General features: G+C 34.1%; 1 protein-coding gene across 1 annotated transcript in view; it reads left to right on the top strand.

Annotated features, from left to right (window-relative positions):
- Nucleotides 1–23,571, top strand: part of PIGN (phosphatidylinositol glycan anchor biosynthesis class N) — an 83,409-nt gene that overhangs the window by 6,600 nt on the left and 53,238 nt on the right. Inside the window, exons 3-13 of the mRNA XM_081096652.1 lie at nucleotides 741–975; nucleotides 1,728–1,849; nucleotides 2,304–2,402; nucleotides 4,655–4,761; nucleotides 6,683–6,807; nucleotides 8,182–8,312; nucleotides 9,671–9,787; nucleotides 12,154–12,194; nucleotides 16,008–16,067; nucleotides 17,384–17,476; nucleotides 18,151–18,206. Of these exons, the coding sequence (XP_080952778.1) occupies nucleotides 755–975; nucleotides 1,728–1,849; nucleotides 2,304–2,402; nucleotides 4,655–4,761; nucleotides 6,683–6,807; nucleotides 8,182–8,312; nucleotides 9,671–9,787; nucleotides 12,154–12,194; nucleotides 16,008–16,067; nucleotides 17,384–17,476; nucleotides 18,151–18,206 (1,172 nt within the window). The 5' untranslated portion in view covers nucleotides 741–754. The remainder of the gene's footprint in view (nucleotides 1–740; nucleotides 976–1,727; nucleotides 1,850–2,303; nucleotides 2,403–4,654; nucleotides 4,762–6,682; nucleotides 6,808–8,181; nucleotides 8,313–9,670; nucleotides 9,788–12,153; nucleotides 12,195–16,007; nucleotides 16,068–17,383; nucleotides 17,477–18,150; nucleotides 18,207–23,571) is intronic.

Here is a 23,571-nt window from a genome sequence, read left to right as displayed (position 1 = left end):
ATTGTTGTAGTTAATACTAGGGGGATTTGACCTCCAGTCCAGCTGGCTGTGAGAATTAGAACAGTTTAATTGATTGAATGCGTGCAACCTTCTGCTTTCTTGTTTTGGTGTTCAGGGAACTAAAATAGAGTGTTCCCTTAGTGAGTGCAAATTTTCTGAAGCACAGATAAAATTTAACTACTTTCCCCCCCTATAATTTAGCTAACTGGACAAAAATATATGTTGTCTGCTTAACTTGGTGATAATCAAGAGAAGTTAGAAGTCTGCTGAGCTGATAAGCAAAAGTCGAAAAAGTCTACACACATTTAGATGACGTTAAAATTCTAAGAATATCAATGGCTGTCATATGAGCACCATGAGTTGTATTTTCTATTTTATACAGGATTTGTTTTGACTAAACCATACATAGCTCATTTTAGGACTCATTTAGTTCTTTCTTTGTTTTTTGATTCTATATTAGTTTTTATGAGCTTAATATACATTTAATTTTATTATAAATAGTTTATTGGAGCCAATTGCTTATTCTACTTGAATCATTTCTTTTTGCTTGAGTGTACCTTATCATGTATTTTTATTTCATTATCATCTCATTATTAAATAATGTTTATTGTTACCACCAAAAATGAAGTTGTTATGTAATGTTTTAAAATATATGTTCCATCTATATGTTGTCATCAAGATATGTGAAATATGTAATTCCATTAAGGTTTACCCAGATTTAATTTTGTTCCTTCTTTCAGCTTTTCTTGAAGATATGCTGCTATTCTTTCTTGTGGGATTGCTCGTACATTTTGTGTTCTTCGCCTCCATCTTTGACATTTATTTTACATCTCCTTTGGTTCATGGGATGACTCCTCAGTTTACGCCATTGCCTCCTCCAGCAAGGAGACTAGTACTTATTGTTGCTGATGGGCTGCGGGCAGATGCACTTTATGAATTTGATGAAAAGGGAAATCCTAGAGCACCATTTATTAGGTAAGCATGTCAACTGAACAAAGACATCTCTGGAAAAAGTATGATCTGAACTGATCAAAATGTTTTTAAACAGAGGTATCCAAATTTCTTTATGCTTTTCTCTTTCTGTTTGTCAGTTTTTGTTATATAATTAAAGAAGTTAAAAATATAATCAATAGTGTTGTAATAACTATGTATGGTGCCAGGTGGGTACTAGACTCATCAGGTGGGTGATTTAGTAGATTATATAAATTCCTATCCACTACACCTGAAACTAACATAAAATAATACCAAATGTCAACTGTAATTGAATAATTTTAAAAAGAATAAAAATTTGTGAAAAGATACTGACACTTCATCCCTAAATACTTCAGTATGTATGTTTTAAAGAACAAGCACTTTCTCTTACATAACCACAATACCATCATCACACCTAATAAAATTTAAGATTGAGAGAATATTATTGTGTATATCAGTTATTTAAAAATCATTTCAATACTTTGTGGCTTAAAACAACACTGGTATATTTTGTCTCATGATTCTATTTTGTCTCATGGGTGGGTCTTTGTTCATGTACCTGGGCTCACTTATGCTACTGAATCCACTGGTGGAAGGGCTAGGACTGGGCTCAGCTGGGATTAGGGTTTTTTCCTTCCTAAATTTTGACTGACTTTTTTTGTTTTGACTCCTTCTGTAATAATCTTATTTTTCCAAAGTCTTAACAGAGCACTTAATTATGTCTATGTTAACTATTCATCTGTAATATCTTTTAGGAATATCATAATGCACGAAGGCAGCTGGGGGATATCTCATACACGTGTGCCAACTGAATCACGGCCGGGTCATGTAGCCCTGATAGCTGGATTTTATGAAGATGTTAGTGCAGTTGCCAAAGGTATTGTCTATTTAGACAATTTCATCCTGTGAAAAATTTATTGAGTAAATATTGCTTCTTTAGCTCTGAATCATGACACAAGGTGAAGGATGTTTTGAGATACTTTTGACAAATATTTTAGTAGGCCTCAGCTAAACACATACTGGTATTGAATCAAGAATTAAGCTTTAGTATTATATCATCCTGTACTATTAAAATAATGTGATTGGGTGAATCTATGGTTTTCCTAGAAATTAACTTTCAAAAGTTCAAAATAATTCTGTATTTTAGTAAGAAGTAAATTATCTATTGTAAGCTTTAAGAAATTTAACAAAATCTATTATTACTTTTGCATTTGTTGTGCAATTAATTCTCATTGTTATTATTTAAAGGATAGTTCTTTAGGGGCTACTAATACCTCACCATGTGTATATTGTTTTGTTATTATTTGCTTTTTTTTCTCAATTACCTGAAGGATGGAAGGAAAACCCTGTAGAATTTGATTCTCTTCTTAATCAAAGCAAGTACACATGGAGCTGGGGAAGCCCAGATATCGTGAGTATGTTTGCCAAAGGTAAGAGACATTGATTATATTTTCTCAGATAGTAAATAGGTTAATAAATTAATATAGTAATTTTTTTATACTAACAATATTTTATTGATTTTGAGACACATGTTTTAACATATTTAACAATTCTGAAATAGCGATATGTGTTGCAATGGACAAACATGTCAATTTGATTTTTTTCTTCTTAGTTGAAATACTGGCACATCATATAATTGGGCAGGCCAAAAAACCTCAAACTGCTTGCCACTTATATACTCTTGAATTCAATGGAATGACATATGTCTCTAACATTCAATAACTTTATAATCTTGGACAAGTTAGATAACTTCTCTGAACTTCAGTATGCATTTTTGTAAATATGATTTTTATGTCACAAGTTTGTTTTTAGGATTAAATTAGATAATTCATGTGAAACATTTAGCAAAGTGCTTATCATATAACTCCTCATGATGCTGATGCTGATGTCTGGTTCATTTTACATTGATGAATTACTAAGAAGTTGGTAAAAAAAATTTTTTTTAAAGAAATTGGTAGTCACATAAAGATTTAAACATTAACATTTATGCTATGATTCCTGTTTTCATATATTCAAGATCTTGCTATTTGGATTAGTTGTGTATTTTTTTCTGTGTACGAATCTGCAAGTATTAGAACATCCTTGATTACAAAATTTATATTACTTTCTAAAATCACTGAATTTTTTTCAATTTTATGTCATTTAATGCCTTTTAGTGGGAGCAGAATGGTCATTTCACTTAATGAAAACGTTTTGTAACATACTTAGTCATGGGTGTAATTATATTAGTTGAAATAATTGAAGATTATTATGTCTTGAAAGCAAAATACATATTCAGAATTTTATGTATGACATTCATGAAACATTATTATGTAAGGCAGGCTGAAAAACCTCAAACTGCTTGCCATTTTTATAGTCGCTTCTTTGGACAGTAGTTTAGCTTTGGGGAGGACAGGTGGCTTATTTAACTTGCCTTCCTTCTTCTGGCTACAGTTGATAGATAGGGCCAATGCCTGAGTTGGAGACAGTCTAATGGGAATGTTCCCTTTCTTATAGTAACCAACAAACCAACTCAGATTTTTACTTAGGATGTGGGAATTAGAATGGCTGAGCAGTGGAATAACTAGTGTCAATAGGACTAAACTGACATTGTAAGAGATTGTTATTACTTTGTTTTATCTCTTCCTTCTAATCTATGAGAGCCTATCTTACTGAGAAACTCATTAAGTTGATTGGATTCTTTATAAGATATTGCAAATGTATAACATTAATATATTTGTTTACCCTGTCAAGCTATTTGCCTATAAGCCAGGGGTCCTCAAACTACGGCTGTGGGCCACATGCAAATACAAATATCGTATTTGTTCCCGTTTTGTTTTTTTACTTCAAAATAAGATATGTGCAGTGTGCATAGGAATTTGTTCATAGTTTTTTTTTAAACTATAGTCCGGCCCTCCAACGGTCTGAGGGACAATGAACTGGCCCCCTGTTTAAAAAGTTTGAGGACCCCTGCTATAAGCAATATCTATTCCCCAATATTGAGAAATATACACATAATCTTTTTTTTTTTTAAATATATTTTATTGATATTTTACAGAGAGGAAGTGAGAGGGATAGAGAGCCAGAAACATCGATGAGAGAGAAACATCGATCAGCTGCCTCCTGCACACCCCCCACTGGGGATGCGCCCACAACCCAAGTACATGCCCTTGACCGGAATCGAACCCGGGACCCCCCAGTCCGCAGGCCGACGCTCCATCCACTGAGCCAAACCAGTTAGGGCAGAAATATACACATAATCTTTAAATAAGAGAAGTGACTATTTGCATTTTCTTCTTGCTTTGGGTAGTTTTGTAAACTAAGTGAATTCATCTATTTTAGAGTATAACATTCTAACCAAAAAATATTTTGAATAATTTAATCCTTATAGGGAGACAAACTTTGGTGTTTATTTTTGTGTATTAGCGTTGTCACTTCGGCAAGTAAGTTAACTTACATGTAGTATATCTGTAAAATTTGAGTATCTTGTGAGAACAAAGTAACAGCATGTATTAAAGTACAAAGCATGGTCCATGGTACATAAAATAAATGTTAACTATTCCTCCCGTCTTTCTCTTTCCCATCATAATCTAAAATGCTTTGTGAAAAATTCTGGTTACTCACAAAAATCTTTAAATGACTACTTCATATTTCTAACAGTTAAAAAATTGTTTAAAAAAAATTTCCCCCCTTTTTTTTTCAGGTGCTACAGGAAACCATGTTTTTACATATAGTTATGATGCTGACAGTGAGGATTTTGGTGCCAAGGATGTAACAAAACTGGATACATGGGTCTTTGATAATATTAAGGTGCGTGTTATTGAGTGGTGAATGTACAGGACACATATTTCTACCTAAATTACTAGAAACAGATTTGTCAGTAAATACATCTCGTATTTGTGTGAATGTAAAAGTTTTATATTATAGCACACTATTTTTATTTTTATTTTATTTTATTTTATTTTATTTTATTTTTTCATATTACCCTTTTATTATATAGGATAGAGGCCTGGTGCACGGGTGGGGGCAGGCTGGTTGGCCCTGAAGGGTGTCCCGGATCAGGGTGGGGGTCCCCACTTGGGTGCCTGACCAGCCTGGGTGAGGGGCTGAGGGCCGTTTTCAGGCTGGCCAAGCCCCTATAGCACACTATTTTTAAAAGACTGGATTCTAAGAAATTAAACATTCTACAATAATCAGTTAATAGAAGTTTAAAAAATAATTTTAAAAAGATAACCTTTTTAAACTACGTGTTTCAGATAGTAAAATGAGCCCTACATTGGAATTCAGTTAACCTGTATTTTATTCCTACTCTGCTGAATCATCTGAGGTGTAAACCTTAACCAGTTTCTTACAGTGTGGCAGCCTGTGAGATGTGTGGGAACCTCTTGAAAAATGCTGTTTAAATGTAATGCAATTATAATAACACTAGAGGCCCCATGCATGAAAATTCGTGCAAGAGTGGGCCTTCCTTCCCCGGCTGCTGAGACCGGCTTCCCTCTGGCCGCTGGTAGGCAGCAGGCACCCGGGACCTGAGCTTCCCTCCTCTGGCCGCCGGCAGGCACCTGGGTCCTGGACGGCTTCCCTCCGGCCCCAGCTTTGTCCCTAAGGACGTCCGGTCTAATTAGCAATTACCCTTTTATTATTATAGATGAAGTAGACGTTTTTTAAAAATTTTTACTTTAAAAATAATTTTACTTTAAAGAAACATTAGATAAGTAAAACCAAATTCGCAAATTAATCATAATAAAATATTTATGCATTTTTGTAAGAAATAAGAGTTTTTTGACTTTGATAGGGACAATTATCAGTTTCACCAGGAATCCAATTAAAATTCATCAAAAATTGTGAGAAATGGTGACTATCGGCTCTATCCTCTCGACCAATCCATTGTTTCTCATCTTCAAATTATAACATAATTTATCTGTTGTATGAAGCTTTCATTGATTTATCCCTAATGCTTCTTTTTACGAGTGATGTCTTTTGAACTGACATTGTGAACTTCTCCATAACGTAGTTATTTTTGTTCATTTGTTTATAAATAGTGTTTTTAAATATGTGTTTGCATTTGTCTTTATATTTACTTCACAGGAATTAAGTTCAATCACATTGAATCTTTTTGCGTTTTAAAACTCAGTTTAATACATCATCTCCTCTATTAGGTTTTCCCTGACTTCTCTTTGCTTCACCTCATTTCCCATTCCATTTACATAATAACCCTCTTCTGTGTTCCCTTAAGGCCACTAGTACTGTTTTATTTTTGGCTCTTGTCAAAATATTTCTTCAGTCTTCTATATATTTCTTATTTATTGATTTGAGAGAGAGAGAGAGAGAGACATCAATTTGTTGTTCTACTTATTTATGCATTCATTGGTTGCTTCTTGTATGTGTCCTGACTAGGATTGAACCCGCAACCTTGGCATATCGGGATGACACTCCAACCAACTGAGCTACCCAGCTAGGTTCTATATTTTATTCAATATTATGGGATTTTTATGAAATCACATCTCCTTTCTATAACCTTTTCTTGGCCACAAAAAAATAGCTTATTTCCTGTTTGAACATAGATGCCTAAAATGACAGCAAGGACCTTGTAGTGGTAGGCCTGAGGAAAAATTTAAACAAAATAAGATAATTTAATAATTATGTATAAATTTAATTAAATGTTCTTATCAGAATTATTTTATAAATAAAATAAATGAACTAAAATTTTTAACTGATTTGTTACATATAGGAATTCTTTCATGCTGCCAAAAACAACCAATCTTTGTTTTCTAAACTAAATGAAGAGAAAGTAGTTTTTTTCTTACATCTATTAGGAATTGATACAAACGGACATGCTCACCGACCCACATCAAGGTAATTTTAATGCTGTGTTTAATTTCTTGTTTTTGTGGGTAACAACCATTTTGTTTGAACTTTTAAAGTAGTATAATTTTTTTGTGATTATCACAACAGATATATTTTAAATAACTCTAACGTAGAATAAGTTCTCAATTATATGAGCTATAGATTGATATACTATAGAAGCTAAAATCACATGTGCTGTGGCCAGACTGCACATTAATATAAGTAAAATATATTCTGTATTCTTATGTATCAAGGCAGAGAAAAAAAATATGTATTTTAGAAATTCAGTAAATCTTGAAATCAAAGCATTTTTATGGAGTTAATATTTATATCACAAAAAGATGTAATTAGCTATTCCTTATTTACTCTATTTAATCAGTATTATAGCTAGCAAATAATTGTATAAAGTTTTGTATACTATATTTCAGTAGCACTCCTTATCTAGAACAGCAAATATTTTTTTTCACTTTGTAGACCATAAGAAAGAGGAAAAATCCATGTTATTATTATTTTTTAACATATTTTTATTTATTTCAGAGAGGAAGGGAGAGGGAGATAGATAGAAACATCAGTGATGAGAGAGAATCATTGGTTGGCTGCCTCCTGCACACCCCCTATGGGGAATCGAGCCTGCAACCCGGGCATGTGCTCCTGACTGGAATCGAACCTGGGACCCCTTAGTCCGCAGGCCAACGCTTTATCCATTGAGCCAAACCAGCCAGGCCCCATGTTATATTTTTATGCTTTATTTCAAATTTGGTTTAGATTAGTCTAGCTGTAAAGCCTATTGATCAGCTGTCCATAATGAATACCTCATGATCCCCTTTTTTCACCTGCTGCACTGTTTTAACTGATAGTTCGTACCAAACCAGCCTGTTCAAGCAGCCTTGCCAGCCTAGCCATTTTTAAGTGTATATGTATGGAAGCTTAAGTATAATTTGTTCAAAACATATTTGATATGGTAGGACATCATTTTACAATATATTATAACATTTTATACCACAGTCTAAGGAAAAATTCTACATTTGAAGCAGTTATGCTTACCTGTTGTGACAAGGACAGTATAGTTTGCATTATGAGATACATGAACTTGAAAAGCATCATTATTGCATTTGAAACTTAAAAGCATTCATTAGAATGTATTTGCTAATCAGTACCCTCCTCTTAAATCATTTCCGAGTAGTATTTCATATTCTTTTGCTTCTTTAAACAGAGAAAACATTATTTTTAACAATCTGAAGAGTTCTGATTTTAAACTGTTAAAGATGAAATCTAAAGTATTTCAGGGGTTACTAACTTTGAATGTCATGAGTTCATGTTAAATAAATTTGATTTTTCCAAATTAATGTAATTTAATTTCTTCTTTTGTGTCTTTTTAAACAGGGAATATAAGGACAATATTAAACTAGTTGATGAGGGAATTAAAGAAATTGTGTCCCTGCTTAAAGATTTTTATGGAAATGATGAGAAAACGGCATTTCTCTTTACCTCTGATCATGGAATGACAGACTGGGGTTAGTCTTTCTTTAATTAACTTATATTCTATGATTGAAATAGTGGTAAATGGAGCTTGCAGATATAATGTTGAGGATTACATGTCTTTTTTTTAAATATATTTTATTGGTTTTTTACAGAGAGGAAGGGAGAGGGATAGAGAGTTAGAAACATCAATGAGAGAGAAACATCGATCAGCTGCCTCCTGCACACCCCCTACTGGGGATGTGCCCACAACCAAGGTACATGCCCTTCACCGGAATCGAACCTGGGACCTTTTGTCCGTAGGCTGACGCTCTATCCACTGAGCCAAACCAGTTAGGGCGGATTACATGTCTTAATGTGTGCAAAGTGTCTAGCACAGGGTCCTCAAACTTTTTAAACAGTGGGCCAGTTCACTGTCCCTCAGACCGTTGGAGGGCCGGACTATAGTTTTAAAAAAAACTATGAACAAATTCCTATCACACTGCACATATCTTATTTTGAAGTAAAAAAACAAAACGGGAACAAATACGATATTTGTATTTGCATGTGGCCCGCGGGCCGTAGTTTGAGGACCCCTGGTCTAGCATATAGATGTATGCTTAAAATGTAAGTGTAAAAAGTTCTGAACTTATATAAAGCATCTTCTAACTATAGAAGTAATATATTCTCAAAATGAGAAATTAGAGAAAAGTAGGGAGGAGAAAATAAAAAGTACCATAGGATTAACTGTACATGATGGCGTAGGTGGCGAGGTTAAGGTGGTACTACTGAGGGACTTTGGACTACTGAAAATCCACTCTACATGATCCTGTCCTCCCTGTGAGATTCCCAAGGCAAACACAGTGTGTGCAGAGAGAACAAAATGAGGCAAAGAATGTTAGGGTCCCCAAATCACAATATAGAATTCTTGCGAGCTGCTTCCACTTTATAAAGGGCTTTTGGCTGCACCAGCCAGAGTAGCCTGGAAGAAAAATATCTAGAGACTTTGCCATGCTCGTGAGAACAGCTCTGGTCTCAGCTACCTGCCCCAAACCTGGCTCGTGACTCCCCAAAGGCAGAGCTTTCCCTGTTCTTTCTGCCTTCGGAGCCACTCTAGTGGCATCTAGTGGCATCTCCTCCAAGCCTTACTGTTATATTCTTCTTCTTCTTCTTTCAACCAGAATCACTCAACAGACATTCTGCCCTTTTTTGTTTGTTCATTTGTTTATGCCTTTTTGTTATTGATGCTCTGACTTCCTGTGGGAATATTTTAAAACTAATTGTTATACAGAGTTAGTTGCAAGCATTTGGGAGTGTGGTGACTAAAATTAGCTATAGATGGATTAACTTTAAGTAGTTAAAATAAATATTTAGGCATAAGTCCATATATACTGGTCTTATGTCCTCTTTGCAGGTTCCCATGGGGCTGGTCATCCTTCAGAGACCTTTACTCCTTTCGTTGCTTGGGGAGCTGGAATCAAGTATCCCCAAAAAGTATCAGATCAACAGTTTAATGATGTGCTTTTGAAAGGTATAAAAATGTATCTTTATTGTTTTTATAAATAGGACATTTTAAAATAAAACCAAAGTTTAATTTTTTAAAATCACTTTCAAGTTGTAGTTTTCTTTTTGATCTTGTGCTTCTACTATTTCTATGTATTACTTTTGTATGTTCATATTATTTGGTTTACAATATTCAGCTTGAAATACACAGTCTTAGTCATTTGCCTTATGAAAGTTTAAGTACAAATTATACTATTGCCTTTTTTCCTACATGCCTTATTTATACTGGCATGTAGATTAAACCTTGAGTCAAATCTAATTTGCAGACTGTCAATCAGATAAATCACGTATCATAATTGATCTTTCACAACTGGTACTGTTGTGAAACAGTACCCTGTCTCTAGTACTTTTGAAGTCCCTCTGTGTTGCCCAAACCTCCCTTGCTTCTCAATCCATGAAGAAAAGGAATGCCTTTTTCCTGGAGCTCTCCTTATTTTGTCAGGTAAGGTTTTATTCAGAGTTCCAAAGTTTTTACTAATTGGACAAAACAAATTGCTCTCAAATGTCTTACTTTGGATTAGTTGTATCAACTCATCCAAAGCTGTATTTTGTTGAAAATACAGATTTTTTTTAAAAAATACAGATTTCCAGATTTTGTAACTAGACATATTGATTCCATGAGACTGGGTGAGACCTATAAGTTTTGATTTTAAAACCTTCTCCAGGGTTTCAGACTCAAGCTGTGTTCAGGTATTTTTACCATGAAGAACTCTTTTTTATTTATATATTAAATTTCCTTAGATGCTTGCTTTCTTTTTTTAATTTATTTTTTTTTGAGATATCATTCTCATACCATAAAATTCACATTTTAAAATTGTCCAATGTATTCTTTTGAGTTTATTAATAAGATCATACAATCACCTCTACTATCTAGCTATAAAATATTTCGTAAACTTCCCCCCAAGAAAACTCCATTAGCTGTCACTCCTTCTTTCTCCCTCTTCTCCATCACCTGGCAACCATTAATCTATTTTGTATCTATGGATTTGCCTATTCTGGATATTTCATATAAATGGAATCATTCACTACATGGCTTTTGCACCTGGCTTCTTCCACATGGCATGTTTTCAAGGTTCATCTATGTTATAGCATGTATCTGTAGTATACTTTGTATAGCTGAATAATATTCTATTGCTGTATATATCATATTTTATTTACACAATCATCTTCCGGACATTTGGGTTGTTTTCACATTTTTTACTTTTATGATAATGCTGCCATAAAGATTTGTGTGAAAGTTTTTGTGTGGACATGTGTTTTAATTTCTTTTGGCTGGATACATAGAAATTGAATAAATAGGTCATATGAAACTATGTTTAATTTTTTGCAGAATGCCAAACTTTTTCAGTGCAGTTGCATTATTTTATATCTTGTGCTCTGTGGTAACTGTGTTAGATTGAGTCTAAATAGAAGCTAAGTTAAATAGGATGTTTGTATTTAGGAGATAGAACTGTACTTTGGCATTTGATTTCTTAGTGAATTAATGTTTTAGAATTGCATGGCTTCAAGAATCATGACAGAAAAAAAATGTAGTTTTTCTTATATGACTATTAAGTATCATAAGTTACAGAGACAAGGAATATTCTTTTTTTCTTCATCAGGTGATTAGTGTGAAGTTTTAGTAGCTGACTAGTAGAAGAAGGAACATATTTTAAACTTTTATTAGCTTATTAAAGGAAATTTCATAAAAATATCTTAGAACCCTTTTGGTAATATGTATATCCTAATGCCATTAATCAAGACATAGTCTCATAATCATTTTGGTTACTGCTTATTGAAATTTCTGAATTTACACATAGAAAGAGGGGATAAGGTTATCTTTGAAGGCAGTTTTAACAGTAACTTATTATACTATTTTAAAATTTGGGATTAATGGCGCATCATAGCTACAGTTTTAAGTATTTTGCAAGCAATTGCCATTACAGAAAAAAAGGGAAAACTTAGATTGATTAATGGACTACCAATGCCTTAATAACCTCCTGGAACAGGATTGTAATTTGTTGTAGGCATTCTAACAGTTATCATTGTGCCTTTTAGTTCCATTGTTCCTTCCTTAGCCTTTTGAAATTTTGAAATAGTTATCTCCATATGAAGTTTAATAAATTATCACAGGAAACACCAAATGTTTACTTTTCAGTTTTTCTTTTAAAATTCTTATTTTAAAAATATACAGCTCTGCCTTTATAAGCATCCTTTTGGTTCATGCTGCCTTAAAATAGACTTTTCTAATACTTTTGTTTTTCATCAAGCATTGACTACTCATAATAATGAAATGATCCATTCTTTTTTTCATCTGAACATCAGCTTTTGTGTCTAATGGTGTCTGTTTTTCAGGATGGAAGTTGGAGTACTGGAAGAGGCAAGATATCAATCAGGTATTCATCTCAACTTAATCATGTTCAAATTTACCTTATCTTCTATAAGAAGGTTAGACCAAAAAGAGCCCCTGAAAAACCATGTATTAATAATAATGATAATAAATGATCTTTCAAAACATTTCAATTACCAAGGGAAGTCCTTTCAGTGCAAATATTTTAACCCAAGTAATCTTTCTTTTGACAAAATATAAAAAGCCTCAAGTAAAACTAAAAGGAGAAGACTCCCTCCAAGTTACACTGGCTAATTAAAGAATTATATGTAAATTGAAATTGCATGCCTGTTAAATTTCTATGATTTCATGGTTGCCTTGCTTAGTTGCTTTGAGCATAAATCTAATAAAACCTCATTATAGGTTTCTTTCCTGTAGTACGCCAGTTACCGTTTCTTTTTTATTAATACATATTTTAGATTAGTAACATAACTGTAAATGGGAAGTACAGAATTTTCATTGTTGAATATATGCTATGTACATAGCCATCTTTGCTGTTTGTAGAAAGCATGGCATCACTGATACATGGCCTCCAAAGTGGCAGGAAGAACTGACCTTCTCCAGGTCAGCTCTCAAGCTGACATTCCTTACTGTGGTGGATAAACCAAGGTCTAGTGATGGCGAACCTTTTGAGCTCAGCGTGTCAGCATTTTGAAAAACCCTAATTTAACTCTGGTGCCGTGTCACATATAGAAATTTTTTGATATTTGCAACCATAGTAAAACAAAGACTTATATTTTTGATATTTATTTTATATATTTAAATGCCATTTAACAAAGAAAAATCAACCAAAAAAATGAGTTCGCGTGTCACCTCTGACACGCGTCATAGGTTAGCCATCACTGGTCTAGGATCTCCTTTTCAGGCCTGTGCTTACAGAAGCCTGTTCTTCAGCATATTAAGAATGCTCTCTACTATCCGGATGGACATTTATTACCCAAATAAATGAAAATATTTACAATCAGAATAGCAGTTTATTCATTCGCAGTAAAAATAACTGTCAAAGGGATAGAATAACTTGAAGACCATAGAACAAGAACATGTTTTTCTTATATCCAGGCTGAGTTATAATAAAAAACTGACTATGGGTTCAACTATTGCTCTTAGTAATCCTACTTCAGATCTACATTAGATGAGAATTTCTCTATTCATTACTTCCATCAACATTGCTATGTGTCTGCAGTATTGTTTATAAACATTGTACAAACATTATTAAACAATGTGTCAGGGATATAATGGTAAGTAAAAGCAGATACTAATCAAATTATTATACAAATAAGTATAAACTTATAGCTGTGGTAAGTACTACAAAAGAGGCCTGTGAAGCCATGAGAGCATAGAACTGATGTACAGTAGTCCACCCGTATCCACGCTTTTGCTTTCTGTGGTTTGGGAAAGCCCATGAAGTGTTTGAATCCTAGAGAGTGACATGATCTGCTTCTTTGTGTGAGGATTTTTCGGGCTGCAACATGGAGAACAGATAAGAGGAGGCCTGCGGTGGATTCCGGGGGAAGGGGAGAAGGCGATTGGGAAGCCATTGGAGTTTGCCTGTTTTACGTGGGGTGGTACTTAGTAAAGAGGGTCCAGGTGGTAAAAAGTGAGAAGGATTGAGAACCTGGGACCAACTCCTACTTTAAATAGGGGACTAGACAAATGAGCTACAGTGAGATGGAAGACACTCAGCTGAGTGTGGTACAGAGGCCAAGAAGGCAGTGAGTGGTCTACGCAGTGCTGCTGAGAGGTCCATTAATTATAAAAATCTCCACAGCGTGCGTAGCCACCAATTATTGCAGGATTATTTTGTGCCAGGTACTTCATAAATTTAATCTCATTTAATCATGCTGCAACTCTGTAAGGGAGAAACTTACATTTATTTTTTAACTGATAAGAAAACAGGCATCAGAGAGGTTAAATGACCTGCCCACGGTCTCAGAGATTACAAGCAAGGATTTGAAATTGGGCATTCTGACACCTAAGCACTTTACTGCCTAAAAAATTATAAGGACTAATATAAGAGCAGGCAGTACAATTTGGAAAAAATGGAGGTTACCAGCTCTTTTAGGGAGAATTGTCTATGGGATGATAAAAGGTCAAGTTAGAGTGGGCTCAGGAGTGATGGGGAGGTAAGAAGATGGAGATAGAAAGCATGAACAACTTCTGGGAAACTGGACTTGAAAGGGAGCTATCCAAAACAGTGTGGGTTTTTTTGTTTTTTTTTTTTGGAGGTGGGGGGTTGTCTAAAGAACCTTTTATCTGGTTTATTTGTTTTTCAGTGTGGTTTTTTTGTTTGTTTTGTATGTGTTTTTTTGGACTTTTGGTCGGCCAAACCTCTTTCTGATACATTCCTTCTTTAGTTCATATATACACTTCTCCAGCGAAAGTCTACTATTGCTATTTATTTTTTGTCTAATTAAGGCAGCCTTTCATGATACTGAAAATCTATCATATAAAGTGGTCAATTTCTAGCTAGTAGGATAAGTAACTTTTTGCTTAATATGTTTAACATTTGGAGCGCTTTTTTTTTTCTGTTCATCAGATTATTTATTCACTTGATTATTAGATTCACTTGTTGATAGATGTGTATTTGTTGTTCATAATTTGTATCTTTACCTTTTTCTTCTTCGTCCTCTTCTTAAAGGATACCTTTCAGCATTTCATATAATCCTGGTTTGGTGGTGATGAACTCCTTTAGCTTTTCCTTATCTGTGAAGCTCTTTATCTGACCTTCAATTCTGAATGATAGCTTTGCTGGATAAAGTAATCTTGGTTGTAGGTTCTTGGCATTCATCACTTTGAATATTTCTTGCCATTCCCTTCTGGCCTGCAAAGTTTCTGTTGAGAAATCAGCTGACAGTCGTATGGGTACTCCCTTGTAGGTAACTGAGTTTCTTTTTCTTGCTGCTTTTAAGATTCTCTCTTTGTCTTTTGCTCTTGGCATTTTAATTATGATGTGTCTTGGTGTGGTCCTCTTTGGATTCCTTTTGTTTGGGGTTCTCTGTGCTTCCTGGACTTGGAAGTCTATTTCTTTGACCAGGTAGGGGAAGTTTTCTGTCATTATCTCTTCAAATAGGTTTTCAATATCTTGCTCTCTCTCATCTTCTGGCACCCCTATAATTCTGATGTTGGTACGCTTGAAGCTGTCCCAGAGGCTCCTTACACTATCTTCGTATTTTCGGATTCTTTTTTCATTTTGCTTTTCCGGTTGGGTGTTTTTAGCTTCTTCGCATTTCAGATCTTTGCCTTGATTCTTGCACTCCTCTGGTCTGCTGTTGGGAGTCTGTATAATATTCGTTATTTCAGTCCGTGTATGTTTAATTTCTAGTTGGTTCTTTATCACAACATCGAGGGTCTCATTAGATTTCTTGTAGATCTCAATAAGTTTATCGGCGGCTTCTAGACAGTTCTTGAGAGACCTTAAAAGTGTGGTTCTGAACTCAATATCCTCCATTGACAATTTTGTCCTGTTTCTTTGTCTCCGCATTTTTTATGCTTTCTTGGTGCACCCCCTAGTGGTCTTTGTGTGCAGTCCTCCTGTAGTTAAGCCTTGATTGTTGTAGTTAATACTAGGGGGATTTGACCTCTAGGCCAACTGGCTGTCACATTTGGCGCTCTTAATGGTTTCTTTTATAATTTATTTTTTCATGAAGTCATGTACTTCTAACAAATGACATTTTTAGAGATCAGTATCTAAAGTGTATTAAATGTTTGAAGATAACAGATTATAACAAACATGCAGATTATATTACATAATAGTTGCCTTAAATTATTTTTCTTGTTGACATCTATAGACTTCTTAAAATTGAACTTTTTCTGTTTGTAGGCTGATGTTGCACCATTGATGGCTTCTCTTATTGGAGTTCCTTTTCCCCTCAATTCAGTGGTAAGAGACAAAATTTTCTTAACAACTCTCAGAATAAAAAAATACATTGTACAGTAAAATTTACTTTCTATATGTTTGTGAATAATCTTTGATTACATTTAAACTGTATTTTCCTATTTCTTCCTATATATGTAATACCTTTTCTACAACATGGAATATAAGTCTAATAACTTTTCTTTACAATTCTTATTTTCCTTAAATGTTTACAAACTTATATTTGTAATTTAGGGTTTTAAAAGAATATTTTATTTATTGATTTGCCAGAGAGAGAGACACACACATTGATTTGTTGTTCCACTTATTTATGCATTTATTGGTTGATTTTTGTATGTGCCCTGACTGGGGATCGAACCCACAACCTTGGCATATATGCTCTAACCAACTGAGCTACCTGGCCAGGGCCTATATTTGTAATTTAGTTTTAAGTGATAAAAGCAGATAAATACTTTTTATTTGCAAGCAACGGAGACTGAATCCATTTAAAGGAAATGTATTTAAAAGATATTGATGGTTTGTTGATCCAAAGGGCTATTCAAAGACCAGGCTTGGAAATGAATAGGAACCAAGAAAGCTCTCGAGAATTGGGAGAAAGAACCAAGCCAGAGTCTACACTGGGGTAGACTAGCATTACCCCTGTCATACTTTTGTTCCTTGACCCTCAAGTCAAATTCTTGTGCTTACTATTTTAGTCATCTAGCCTGGGTTATTAGTCTACCCTTCAGTGAGGGAGGCAGAGCCCCATTGGAGACCCATTACACTGTATCCAATGGGGGAGATCTCTCCACATAGAATGGTAATACTGCTAAGAATGGGAAGTGGATCCTGAAAAGCCAAAAAACAAACAACAAATCTAATTTAGAATGCTGAGTAATGTGAGTTCTATCGTCGTGTGTGTGTGTGTGTGTGTGTGTGTTTTGGGTAAGTGAAACAAAAGTTTCACAAAATAATCCTTATTCTTATATGCACAATATACTCTCATATTTCTTACTATGTCTTTATTTTCTTTTTCCATAGGGGTATTTTGCATGTACAAAGCACTTAATTCACTGCCTACCACATAGTAATTTTTTCATAAATGTTAGGTTTTATTGAACTTAATTCATTTCTTTTGCTTTATTTATTATTACTTTGCAAGAAAAATAATCGAACACTTTTCAGTCATGGTTTAAAGTAAGATTTTTTTGTTTTATTATTCCAGTAACTTATTTGTTCATATGTTTTTGTCTTCATTGCTTCCTTTGTAAGTCTATTTTGTTTTATAAGAATTGCCAGAGCTTTGTTAATACTAATATTAAACCAGTATTTATTATTTATAGGGAATCCTTCCTGTGAATTATCTTAACAACACTGATGCCTTCAAAGCAGAGAGCATGTATACAAATGCAAAACAGATTCTTGAACAGTTCAAGGTAAAATGAGACACACAAAAAATGGACACTGCTACAATTCCTAAATTGAATATATTAACTGAAGAGATTTGAATTGTGTTTTAAGAAATGATTTTCTATAAGTTATTATCTTTAAATTTTATGTATTTGTCTAGCATCAGAGTTTCACATTTCTGAGATACAGCATCCATGAATGAGTATGAGAGTGTAGAACTACCTTTAAGGGGTCTCTAATTGTAAGATTATTACATGTGCTTATAAAGACTACAAACCAAGTCTTTATTAATTGGAATTTGCCCCCATTAAAGTAGCATTAGTGATTGTAACATTTCCAGTCATTCCTATACATTATTATATTCATTAAGAACTTCACCGTTTAATTGAAACTTTCTGTTATTCTTAAAACAGTTAGTGCAGCTTGGCTTATTGTTTTCTAAGAGTTCAAGTAGAATACATTACTGAATGTTCTTTTGCAGACTTGATATTCTTAATTCTCAGTTTATTGTGATAGAATGATAATATTAAATTTTTTAAAATATTTATGAAATAATATAGTAACACAAAATTCCATTTATCTTCAAAGTAGTTAACCATCCCTGAAGACCCATTTTAATAGATGTTTATATTTCAAAATGAAATTAGTTAATTTTTTCTCATTTATAATAAAATAAAATATTTTCATACTTGGTTCCCAGGTGAAAATGACTCAGAAAAAAGAAGTTACTTTACCATTTTTGTTTACACCATTTAAGTAAGTATATTTATTAGCTTATAGGAAAGAATTTTTCAATGAGTTTAAATGCTGACAGAATAAATTACTTAGAAGCCTTGTGTTTTTTGTGCACATTAGTGCAAACTCCAAAATGAAAGTCTCATCTATTGTTTTTGTAAATAATGAGCCAGATGCTAACTAAATATTTTTGTATGACTGGTAGAGGGTGCAGAGAGATATGGGAAATAAGGAGATAAATTCAACTATGCTTGACTGGGAAGGTAGGGGGATTCTTGGCTTGGCTGACTGGGAAGGTACTGGTACCATTTTGGTTTATAGGAAGAAAGAAGAGCTGGTTTGAGAGGCAGGGATGAATGTTCAATTTAAAATTGAAGACATCAATGAAATAGGGACGTGGATCTCAAGATAGAGATGAGAGTTGATTTTGAAGATTTTGGAGCCATCAGCATAAAGATGGTGGTGGAAACTGTTTTACATGTAGGAGCTTTAGGCAGAAGGTAGAAAGTGACAAGAAAAGGCCAATGATGCAATTCTGGGAAACACTGACAACTATTGGTGGCAAAGAGGAGAGCAGACTTTAGTGGGCAGCAGATTTTGCTATCTTAGATCCCAGGAAGACATATTTTCCTTGAACCAGGAATGGTGAGAGTTGAGTCATAAATCTGGCTTTGTAGTACTAACTTGGGCAGGTTTGTTCAACCTCCTTGAAGTTCGTTTTCAATTAACAGGGAATTGCATATAATTGGAAGAATTTTGCTCTTGATCAAAATAAACAGAAATTGTTTGAAATATGGGTGTTAGGGATATGATTGAATGACTTATTGGAATTATATTTAACAACTTACGTAGCATGAGTATGGTATTCATAAACTAGAAATGCTTATATATTGCATTGCCCTGTGAATAATGTGACTGTATGCCTGACTGTGTGTGTGAGGAGGGGGTGGGAGAAGATGACAAAAACAAAGCATAATCATGACTTGCAAGTTATGATCATATGCAATTAATTACCCTTATTTTTTAAAATATATATCAAAAGTAGATTTACCTTTGAGGAATGTTCCTGATTATGAGTATTACATATGCTTATAAAGCCAAGTCTTTATCTCTTAGAATTTGCCCCATATTATATCATATATATGTATCATATGCATCTGTTTATGTATAATGTAGTGGTATAGTCAGACCATAACAAAATAAATTAATGAACAAGAAATATATTATCAATTTCTGGTATGAAGTAAATACGTAAGACATTGAACTGAGAATAACTGAGAGTTACTTTAGCCCAGCCACTTTAGAAAAAATGGTCAGGGAAGCACTCTTCTCTAAGAGGTTCAAGTGCACACTACCCGCCTTCTTTTACTCAGCTTGCTGACTCACCATTGACTTGCTCTGATTTTATGCTAAACATCTGCCTACAGAGCCACTGCTCGCTTTGTGTCATCTCTGGGCTCCCGCTCACTGGCTCACCCACCCTAGAGCAAAGCTACTGGCTCTGCCTGTAGACTTGAAAATCGCCATTTATAGAAAGCCTGCCATATAACCAGAAAAACCTAAGATAATATGAATAATAGACTTTTTTGTTGTTGTTAATCCTCACCCGAGGATATATTTCCATTGCTTTTTAGAGAGTGGAAGGAAGGGAAAGAAACAGAGGGAGGGAAACATGGATGTGAGAGAGACACATTGATTGGTTGCCTCCCACATATGCCCTGACCTGGGGGACCTGGGACCAGGGATTGAGCCTGCAACCGAGGTGTGAGGTACGTGCCCTTGACCGGAATCAAACCAGGAACCCTTCAGTCCGAGGGCTGATGCTCTATCCATTAAGCCAAACTGGCTAGGGCAAGAGTAGACTCTTGGGGAAATAGATTATTTAAGGAACAGAAAGAACTTATAAATATTAAAATCCTCAGCAATATCTGAGACACTATTGTATCCATAAAATAAAAATCAGCATAAACTTTGCAAAATGAGAAAGAGTACAGAATGCTTTTTTTTTTTTTTAAAGGGGTAATGCAACTAAAAATTTAAGGAATGTAAACTGTACAAGAACAGTCCAAATGGGAGGCAAGTCCTCCAGATTAGAATAGGAAGTGAAATGGATTTTAAGTAATATATGGATTGAATAAGGAGCTAGGGGAAACACAGTGACTTACACAGAAGGAATACATTTCTTCATCCTCTAAAATAATGACAATTGGAAACTTCAGGGTGTACATTTCACAGTGTACAAGGAAGCATGCTTTAATTATGAAGCAACCTAAGATGTGACATGACTGAACAGTTGCAGAGTATCAGAAAGGGAAGTCATTTGAACATTGGCACATGGATCAAGGAAATCTAATTATAGTTTGCTACTCAGTGAACAGTATTTAAATAATCGTAATGTAAATATTGGTTTTCAGTTTTTAAAGTCAAACCTTAGACAAAGTAAGGAAGACTTAAGATTACAGAATAGAATGCAAATGTTACCAACCTTGACAATGTACAGAGTTACAGGTTGGAAGGCTGAAGGGGAAAGAAATATAAATAGAATGGTAGTGATTCTGTTGTCTTCATAAAACAGAATTTGGAGAGTCAGGCAGTAGGTTAGAGAATAAGACAGATTATTAAAGTGACCAGCATAGCCCTACCTGGTTTTGCTCAGTGGATAGAGTGTCGGCCTGTGGACTGAAGGGTCCTGGGTTCGATTCCAGTCAAGAGCCATGTGCCCGGTTGCAGGCTCGATCTCCAGTAGGGGTTGTGCAAGAGGCAGCAGATCAATGATTCTCTCTCATCATTGATATTTCTATCTCTCCATCTTCCTTACTCTCTGAAATCAATAAAAATAAATAAAGTGACCACCGTACCCAATAGAGGAGGCAAAAATAGTAATATGACCATGTTGAAGGGGGAGGAGACAGTAGGAACAGCTAGTCAGTGGCGAGTCAATAGAAAGTATCTCAGGTCATCAAATCAAGAAATAGTAATAAAAGCATATTATTAATGCCTTGGCCGGGTGGGTCAGTTGGTTGGAGCATCACCCCTGCATCAAAGTAGTTGTTCAATCCCTGTTCAGGATGCATACAGGAGACAACCAATCAATGTTTTTCTCTCTTCTCTCTCTCAAATCAATTTTTAACAACACAAATATAGCCTCAGGTGAGGATTTAAAAAAATAAAAGCATATTCCTGAGAAAAATGGAGGTAGCTACCAAAATAACTAAAAACAGACCTTTGAAAAGTGTGTGTGTCTAATATGGGGACTTGAGAGATGAGAAGGTTGGACAGGGATTTATTAGTTGTCATTATGCCCTCCTGTACTATTTTTTATTTTTATAAATTATATGAATATATTGCTTCGATAAAACATTTTTAAAAGAAACAATATTTGAATCATTGGCATGAATCAAAATATTTTTTTCATATAAATTTTAGAATCATCTTAAGTTATATAAAGAATTCTTTGGTTATTACAGTATACAATATTTCAGAAGTAATTTGGAGGGAATTACAACTTTTACAATATTGAACATTACCATCTAACATCTATTTATTTATATCTTCTGTTATGTCCTTATGAAAAATAGTAGTTTCTCCCACAATATACATTTCTTATTACTTTTTTCCTGGATATTTTATTTCCACCCTTGTGTAGTATCCTTTTTTTTTTTTTTTCTATTACATAAGCTCTATATACCAGGAAAAACAGTTATCACCATTTACCATCTGAGTACAATGAACTCTTTATTTTTCTCTGGTCTAGTGATTTTCTTTATTTCTACACAATCTGTTTTCTTCTAGTTACTATTATATATGCACCTAATGTCAGCATTGTCCACTTAGAAACTGTATCACATAAATATTGGCACATAAATATCATAAAAGATGAAAGAATACTGTGCCACACATTCTTTTTTTGTTGTTAATCCTCAACTGAGGATATTTTTTCCTTTTTTTTTTCTTTTATAGAGAGAGAGTGGGAGGGAGGGACAGAGGGGGAGTGGGAGAGGAAAGAGAGAACTTGACACATCAACTGGTCACCTCCCTGGAGCACATACCCAACCAGGGCTGGGTGCTTGGGCAGACACTCTAACCACTGAACACACTGGCCAGGGCATCATACATTCTTTTTGCAAACAGATAGCTTACTTGGGTAGGTTCCTGTTACAAACAATTGTGTGATGAGGTTCCTTTTGAATAAGAACCATCTTTTCTTTTTATTCTTATAAATATATTGTTTAGTCACTGATTCATAAGTTTGAGAAAATTTAGGATATTGATATTTGAAAATCCATACTCTTTTTTTTTCTTTGTTTTTTCCTTGGGAGGAGAGGGGAGGAGAGGGGGAGGAGATCTGAAAATTCATACTCTTGAGATCTTATTTATGTGATCCATTTCACCAGCATCACTGTATTTTAGTTTAATGATATCTGTTCACCATTCCTCCATTGTCTTACTTAGTCTTTTCCAGCATTAATACTTGATGAATAATATAATAATTTTTAGGGTGATAAAATAGCAAATGTTTCAACAAAAAGAAAAATTAAGACTGCTAAAATCCTATAACATATCTTAGACTTGTAAAAGGGTCCAATGGGTCCATATGGTAATTGTATATCCTATTTTACCCTATTCGTTAAAAAGTAAGTACATTTTATTTTTGATATTTTAAAGACCCGTGAGAAAGAATAAAATAATGAAATAGTTATATAGAACTGTTGAAAAAACTCAAAACTAAAATTGGGTCCAGTGGATCCCAATGTTATGCCAAGGGTTGGCCAGCATGTGGAGCTACATGACTGGAAGAAGCATGAAAGGTTTGCTTCCATGTGAAAGCACTTTAAAAATGAGGAAAACACTTTATATTTGAAGTGCATACCATAGAGGTCAAAGGAAGATAAGAAAAGCTTTAAAAGAAAAAATTCCTGAAGTTAAGAAAGAACAATAAAGGTCTCTTAAATATTTTAAGAAAAAGTGAAAATGGGAAGGAGATTATTGTACCTTGCCAATAGAAGCAAAAACATGTTATCTTTTATTTAAAACTCACTATGTAAATTCAGAGAACTTAAATTTTAGCACAGTATTTAAATGTATTTTCTACTAAAATGGCAAAAAAATACTTTGATTCTTTTTAATGTATTTGTTTCTTTTAGGCTATCATGATTAAAAGTTTCTCCCATAGACCAAATTTAAATACTGGTTTTAATGTCAAACTTTTTACAACTTCATCCATCCTACATAGTAATTACTTGCTAGAAATATCGTTTTCTGTCTTAAAAATGCTCTAAAACTTTAAAAGGTAACTTTTACACATCACATACATACATACAGACATAGAAAAAAATTCATTTACTCAGTAATGACACAAAAAGTAACATGGTTCTACATTATTAGT

Source organism: Myotis nattereri (genome assembly GCF_964212035.1).
Source record: "Myotis nattereri genome assembly, chromosome: 8".
Lineage (NCBI taxonomy): Eukaryota > Metazoa > Chordata > Mammalia > Chiroptera > Vespertilionidae > Myotis > Myotis nattereri.
This window is presented reverse-complemented; position numbering and strand designations above follow the sequence as displayed.